Below are 7567 nucleotides of genomic sequence, written 5' to 3'. Positions count from 1 at the left end.
CCCTCCCACATTCCCCACAGCAAGCTCCACAAGGTACCTGTGTCCTCCGGGGAGCCGTAGGAGGGGCTGCCCTGGGATAAGGTGGCCCAGCTCGAGTCCTCATCACTGGCTGCACTGTTCCGCATGCCAAACAGAAGGCTGGCACTCTTGCTATGCTCTCGGGGGCCGTCTGCGAGGGCCTGGGGCCCGGGGGGCACCTCCGCACTCCCCAGGGGCGCCGGCAGCCCTGGGGGAGAAGACAAGTCGTCCTCGTCTTCCTCCTCTTCCTCGTCATCCTCCTCGGCCTCCCCTGCTGCCTTCTCCTCTCCCTCATCTGGGCCCTGCTCTCGGGTGCCGATGATCAGGCCGGGTCCTCGGAGCCCTCTGTTGGCCGCATTATGGGCGGAGAGCTCCAGCTCAGAGTACAGGTGCATCAGGCCTTTGGGGCCCAAAGGTGCCATCTCGGGCTCCTGGCTGGCTTCCTCGGCCAGGGTCAAGGTCACGTTGCGATTCTGGTCACGGTGGGCTGTGGCGGCCCGCCGGAGCTGGTTCTGGCCCTCCTTTAGCCACTTGGCATTGGCGGGGCCCGGCTCGGGTCCCCCCCCCTCCCCCATGGCGCTGCGCAGGTCCTTGGGTCCCACGGCCGTGGCCTGCAGCTTGGCGTTGAGCAGCTGGTTGTGGGCAGCGTGCAGGGGCAGGGGCAGGCTCAGCGCGGGGCCTCCGTGGCTGTTGGCATTAATGGCCGACTGGCTCAGGGATGATGGAACAGACATGGCCTTGGCAGATCCTGCAGGCGGGGAGGGGAGACCACGTTGAGCCTCCAGGTCAGGACAGCAGCACCCCTGCTTCTGTCCCAGGCCTGTGCCCTGCACCTCCTCATCTCCCTGCGCTCAGCAGGCCAGCACACACCGCTGTGTCCGCTGAGCTATTTTCCCAGGAGAATAACTGGGCTCGACTTCTGTCCACCATCACCACCACCACCGGCTCAAACCCCACCCTCACTGACCAGGCCCAGGCCCACAGTCCACCCCATCCCCAAATTCCCAGCCCTGAGCTTGCTGGGATAGCACAGCCAGCCCCTGCTTTGCCCTCACTCCCAACTGCAGAGACTCCACACAATGGCTCTCTGTGCGTCCCCACCCCCAGCTCATCCAACTGGGGCTTGCTGTGCCAGGGGCACAGATGGTGAGGGACTGGCTCGTGTGTTCTGGACACTGGACACTGCCTGCCCCCTTCCTCCTGCCACACCGCTATGCACAGCCCCACTACTGTGAGCTCCCCACGCTCTGTTCCTATCATCATAAATCGCTGGGTCCAATCAGCCCCCGAGCCCACCCCATCCTAGAGACCATGAGGACAAGAGAGAATGAGCATAGACCAAGCCCTGAAGGGCAAGGTCCTAGGAAGGCAGGCCATAAAGGAAGGGCCTTCAGCTCCAACTCGTGGTTCCTTTGACCAGTTGAAGCAACATTTTGGTGACTGTTTCGATAAAGTATCTCACCTCGGGTACCAATTCCTCTGCCAGCCCCTATAATGCCCCATGCCTGGGTCACTGCAGGAGTCTTTGATCTGGACCCTCCAGCCCTTCAGGTCTTTGCCCAAATGTCACCTTTTCAGTGAGGCCTTCCCTGGATACCCTTTGTAAACCTGCAGGCCACCGCGGCCCCTCCCAGCAATCCCCAAACTCTCCCCAGCACCCAACACCATCTGACAAGCTAATTTATTAGTTACTTTGTTCAGTGATTGTCCGCTCATGACTCTAATTTCAGTTCCATGGTGGTGAGGATTTTGTCTTTCTTGTTTTTTTTTTTTCAATGTAGTATGCCTAGGGCTTAGCACGGTGCTGACACAGAGCAAGAACTCAATAAATATTTGTTGAATCAGTGTAGGAATCTGCCCTCCCATCTGCCCCAGGCCCCATCTCGCATCTCCTCTGCCAGTTTCAGAAAACATACTCTGGTCGTGTTACTGTGTCTCAACCATGGCTCACGAGGCCCCAGCCAAGCTCCACCTGCCCTTCAGGTGAGGTCTCCTGTCCCACAGTGAAAGTCCACCAGTCCTATCCCCTTGGACCCCCTCCTGCATCCTCAGAAGCGCTTCGTGGATCACCTTCTCCTCCGGTCAGCCAAGCCCATCACCCTAACGATTGATCTCACCCTCAAAGCCCCATTCCACCCTCCCCATCTCCCTGACCTTCCACTGCTAGGCTTCTCTCCTTCCCTGACCCCCACTATAATGTGCTCACTCCCTGGACCCTCCCTGGCCACCCCCTCACAGTTTATTCTCCCTGACCAACCACTATCCGACTGCGTCTCCGCCTGACCCTCTTAGACACCATCCTCCCCTCCCTGATACCCTCACTCAGAGGTCTCTTCCTACCTGACCTCCCCGCAACATGCAACTCTCCCCTACGGACCGCCCCCGAGGCACACCTTCCCCTCAGACTCCCGCTGCACAGTCCTTTCTCCTCAGTTTCTTACCTGAGCGCTCTCCACCTGCCTGTGTGCCCTGAGTTCTTTCTCTCCTTGAACCCATGGCCCCAGTGCTCTCTGTCTCCACAGCGCAGCTCTCAACCCTGAGCACTGACAGCCCGGAGGTGTTCAGGCTGCCCCGCAAGGCTCTGCCGTCTCTCGGGTGCAGTGCCGGGTCCTGGGGCAGGGGCTGTAGCTCGCCTTTCCATCACTCCTAGCCCCTCAGACCCTAGCACAATGCTATGCACACATCTGTGAAATAAATGGGAGAAGGTCCCTGTCCACATGTCTGCCTCACATGTAACTACCTGCTGGTCTGCTCGGTATGGCTCCACCTCGGCAATGAGAAAGCTCGTGGCCACCGGCATAAATGAGAAAGGCAGACGGCCCTGTCTCTACCCAGAACCACAGTAATCTTCCAGAAATGGAAACCAGATTGTGTCACTCTCCAGCTCAAAAAATCAGATGGCTCATGACTGCCTTTAGGATAATGTCTGTACTCGTTAGCGGATCACCAAGAGCCTCCCTGAGCCAATGCCTATGACCTCTCGGGCCTCCTCCCCGTCCCGCCTCCTTCCCACCTTACACTCCAGCCACAGGAAGTATGGTGGATTCTAGAACATGTCACGCTCACACGGCCCTGGCTCTTTGTTTACACTGATCCCTCGGCTTGGAATCCCATCTCCCCTTGTGAGGACCTCTGCTCGTGTTTCACTACTTGGCTCAGCGGTCAAAGCTCCTAAGCAGTAAGTCTTTTCTGTTCAGTCCCCTATCCCCATCCTCACGTGCCCATTCCCTCCCTGGCTCACCACACCCAGTACTGCATTCTGTCCGAACATCTGAGACCCTGTCTCATTCAACTTCGCACCCCACTAGCAAAGAGAGTGTGCTGTGTGTCTGCACAGAGTGGGCCGCTGGTCAGGATGGAGGGGTGAGAGGAGCAGGAACTAGGAAGCTCAGAACTAATTGGGGATAGACACTGAGACAGGCTGGTGTGGCCTCATGGGCTGGGGCTGGGAGTGTCAGGGAGGGTGCTGGAGAATGATGAAGGGTCCCTGAGAAGGAAGTAGGATGGGGTCCTGGACAGGTGAGGCCTGAGATCTAGGAAAAAAGGGAGGGAGGGAGCTAGCTTAAACCGATACCCTAGCTCAAAGGCTGCTCCTTTGAGTGGCATCTCCATGAGTTTCAGGAGATGGAAGACCGCATGACTCTGCCACACTCAGAGCATCATAGGGATGCCAGGCCCTTCTCTGAAGCACCAGTGTATGGAGCCAGGTTTCTCAGTGTTCAGCCCAGGACCAACCTCCTTAGCATTTGGAAGTGTGGTCTGGGAAGGGCACGTGCCCCGCGAGGCTGGGACAGTGAAGAACCAGGGTGACTGCAGGGCAGGCCTGCCCATCTGGTCATGGGGGCAGAAAGCACTGGGGGAGGGAAGGGGGAAGTTCTGCTGTGTGAAGAGTGCTACAGCCTGAGCGCCTAGCCCAAAGCAGTGCGGTCTCCTTCACCTCACTCTTTAAGGTCAAAGGATGACCAGCTGCCCAATACCTTCAAGAAGGGGCACAACCTAACCTCTCCCCTCTCACTGGTGCTACCCATACCTGGAGCCTCTCAAAGGATGGAAAAGACAAATGGATTCTGGCTCAAGGCAGGGAGCTGGGCGGAGCCCTCAGGGAAGGAGCTAAAAGAGTGGCCACTAAGCCTGAAGGGGCTGATAGGAGACCACACGGGTAGAGAGGCGAGGCCTGCTCAAGGTCAATGGTCTTCTAACCTGACCACTTACTATATGCCAGGCACTGTGCTGGGCATGGGGGGAGGGTGATGAATAATAACGAAATGACTGTTCCCCGAAGGAGCTCACGGTCTAGCAGGGAAACAGTCACTGAACACCTCGTTACAATGCAGTGTAACGGCAGTACCTGGCACTCGAAGCACTCCCTATTTGTTGAATAAGTGATTGACTATTTTGATGGGGAAAGAACAGGGCACCTATAGGAGCCCGAGGCTTACTTTGACCGAGACATTGGCGAAGACCTGCCTGAGACAAGACCACGACTCTCCTTGGACCGCCCCCTTCACCATCCCTCCCTCTCAGAGGATGACCCCCAACGCACTCCCAGTTCACGGAGGAAATGGCAGCCATCAGCCAGAGAACATCCTCCAACCTACAAACTCAGTGCCTATCCTTTTATCTCCTTTTTCCTAAAACCAGTTGCTTCACCTGTCACTTAAATCCTTCCTTTCATTTCTTTCCAGGAATTGTATGCCACTGTTAATCCATTTTTTTCTTCTACCTAATCAACCGCTCCTCAGCGAGATCCACTGTCTCCCAACTTAAACACAGAATCTTTCTTGACCTGACATTCTTCCAGCGTCACTTGCTGCTCTCTTTTCTCCCCCACATCCGCAAACTTCTTGAAAGAGCTGTCTTCGCTCACGGCTGCCATATCCTCACCTGGGTCTCACTCTTCAACTATTCCCAGTCCTGCTTCCACTCTCAACATGCTTCAGTAACAGCTCCTACCAAGGTCAACGTGAGCCCTGTGTCATTTAATCCAACAGACCCTTGGAGTCCTCATCCTGCTTGTACTCTCAGCAGCATCTGACACCGTGGGCCTCGCATCCAGCTTTCATCCACGGCTTCCACACGCTACATCTCCTGGATTTCTTCCCACACTCTAGTTACTGCCTGGTGGTTTCTTACACTCCTTTGCTGGCTCTTCATCCTCCGCCAGCCGTTACACGCTGGAGTTTCTCACAGCTTGTTCTTATGCCCTTTTCTCTTTCTCACCCGATATTCGACACAGGTATTCATTCATGCCCATAGCTTCAGGTGCCCCCTACAAATTGATGCTTTCCAAAAGTACACCTTCATTTCAGACCTCTCATCTGAGCTCTAGACACACACATTCAACTTTCTACTCAACATCTCCACTCGGATGTCTCAAAGGCCTCTCAAACCAACATATCCACTCATGTTTCTCTCTCCCACACCTTAACTGGTCCTTTCAGGATCCTGGCTCATGGAATGACATGACCACCAGTTCTGTTCTATAAACCAGGAGTAGCAATACCATTCTTTTTTTTTTTTTTTTTTTTTGCGGTACGTGGGCCTCTCACTGCTGTGGCCTCTCCCGTTGCGGAGCACAGGCTCCGGACGCGCAGGCCCAGCGGCCATGGCTCACAGGCCCAGCCGCTCCGCGGCATGTGGGATCTTCCCGGACCGGGGCACGAACCCGCGTCCCGTGCATCGGCAGGCGGACTCTCAACCACTGCGCCACCAGGGAAGGAAGCCCAGCAATACCATTCTTGACACCACCTTCTCCCTCACTCCCCACATTCAATCCATCCCCAGGTACTGACGATTTTCTATCCAAGAAAAATTTTTGGACTTGATCGACTCTCTGCATCCACTACTGTCAAGAGTCCACACCAAGGACAAAGACTTTAAGATCAAAATTCTTAACATGCCCTCGATTGTCCGGCTCAGCCTTCCTCTCCAGCTTTGGCACTCTGCTGTCCAGCATCACTGGCCTGCTTTTGATCCCTCGAAGACATCATGCTCTCTCTTTCCATCAGGTGTCTGCACGTGATTCCCCTTCTGCCTGGACCCTCCTTCCCCTACCCTCTCAGTCTAATTCCTTTGCCTCTTAGGTCAAATGTCATGTTCTCAGAGACGCCTTCCTTGACCCTCTCTCCCTACCTCCTAGTCCAGTTTAGGTGGTGCTCTTGCGTGTTCTCAAGGCACCATTCACCTTTCCCTTCATGGTATTTATTACATTCGTAATTTTATTCTTATCTGATTTTCCCCTAAGACTGTCAGCTCCATGGGGACAAGGACACAGCCTATTCTGCTCGTAATTATATATTCAGTGCCTGACAGTCCCTGGTATATATTAGGCGCTCAAAGCATACTTGTTGAATGAATAAATGATCAGATAGTTTTGTTTTTTTTTTTAAGGAAAACACTAAGAGTATTAAGAGGGGGTAGGCAAGAGGGTATGTTATCAGAGCAATCAAGGAAAAAAGGGGGGGTGTGGCCTAGATTAAGTTTGGCAGCAGTGGGTAAGATGCAGTGAAATGAATGGATTTGTAAAATACTTAGGTAGTGGATGTAACAGAACTTGGTGACATAAGATGTACAGAGTGAGAGAGAGAGACATTAATCTAGAATGTTGCCTAGGATTCCAGCTTGGGTAGCTGATTGGAAAGTATCCATTTCTGAGAGTTGAAGGAGGAACAGATTTGAAAGAAGGGGTAGAGAGGGAACATAGGAAAGATAATACAGCTTGGGATCAGTAAGTCTGGAAACTCCTGTTGGATTTCCAAGGGGATGTCATGAGGCCAGTTGGATGTTGCGTCTGGAGTTCAGGAAAGAGATCTGGGCAAGATGTATAAATCCGAGAATCATATATGTGTGTGTGTGTGTGTGTGTGTGTGTGTGTGTGTGTGCGCATATATATATATATGTGTGTGTATATATATGAAATTTGAAGCTTTGAGAGTGAATAAAGGACCCGAGGAGAAAGTGCAGAATGAGCGAAGATGGCCCAGGAAAGAACCAAGAGCCTCACCAGCATCTAAAGAGAGGGGAAGGAGGTAGCAAATGAGATTGAGAAGCAGACAACGCTGCAGGACAGAAACCAGGAAAACGTTTCAAGGAGAGCTGACACACACCACTAATACTAGAAAATGGAAGGCGGATAATAGGGAAGTGTCCATTGGAGTTGGCCACATGGACATCTCCAGTGACCTTGGCTTGAGCAGTTTCCGTGGGTGCCAGAGACAGAAGACCGAGTGAAGTGAATTAATGGGACGTGAGGAAATAAAGACATCAAGTGTAGACGAGGTTCTGGCTTTAAGGAGTGGAGAGAGCTGGTCCTCTGAGGTACTGGGAAAGCAAGAAACGCACAGGCAGATTCAATAGGTTCGAAATATCCTCTGAATTGGCAGCGGGAAAACTGCTCCTAATGGGTGCTCCTGCCAGTGCTAGGCCTCCTGGCCGAGGGGGGGCCACAGCGGCCCCAGGGCACACCCCTCGGTCGCCGAGGGCAACAGAATGCGGCTTGACAGATGCCAGGCCTGGGACCCTGCAGGAATCCGTGCAGCCTCTGAGCTTA

The 7567-nt window shown here is 54.0% G+C and overlaps 1 protein-coding gene across 3 annotated transcripts in view; it reads right to left on the bottom strand.

The window, feature by feature from the left end:
- The window catches only part of APBB1 (amyloid beta precursor protein binding family B member 1), a 22684-nt gene that overhangs the window by 14744 nt on the left and 373 nt on the right, over window positions 1–7567 (bottom strand). For all 3 annotated transcript variants that reach the window (XM_024757096.1, XM_024757094.1, XM_024757097.1), the window contains exon 2: window positions 38–766. In XM_024757096.1, coding sequence (XP_024612864.1) covers window positions 38–752 — 715 coding nt within the window. In that variant the 5' untranslated portion in view covers window positions 753–766. The remainder of the gene's footprint in view (window positions 1–37; window positions 767–7567) is intronic.

This window comes from Neophocaena asiaeorientalis, unplaced genomic scaffold, assembly GCF_003031525.2.
Source record: "Neophocaena asiaeorientalis asiaeorientalis breed wild unplaced genomic scaffold, Neophocaena_asiaeorientalis_V1.1 scaffold504, whole genome shotgun sequence".
NCBI lineage: Eukaryota > Metazoa > Chordata > Mammalia > Artiodactyla > Phocoenidae > Neophocaena > Neophocaena asiaeorientalis.
Note: the sequence above shows the minus strand (reverse complement) of the source record. Positions and strands in the feature narration are given on the sequence as shown.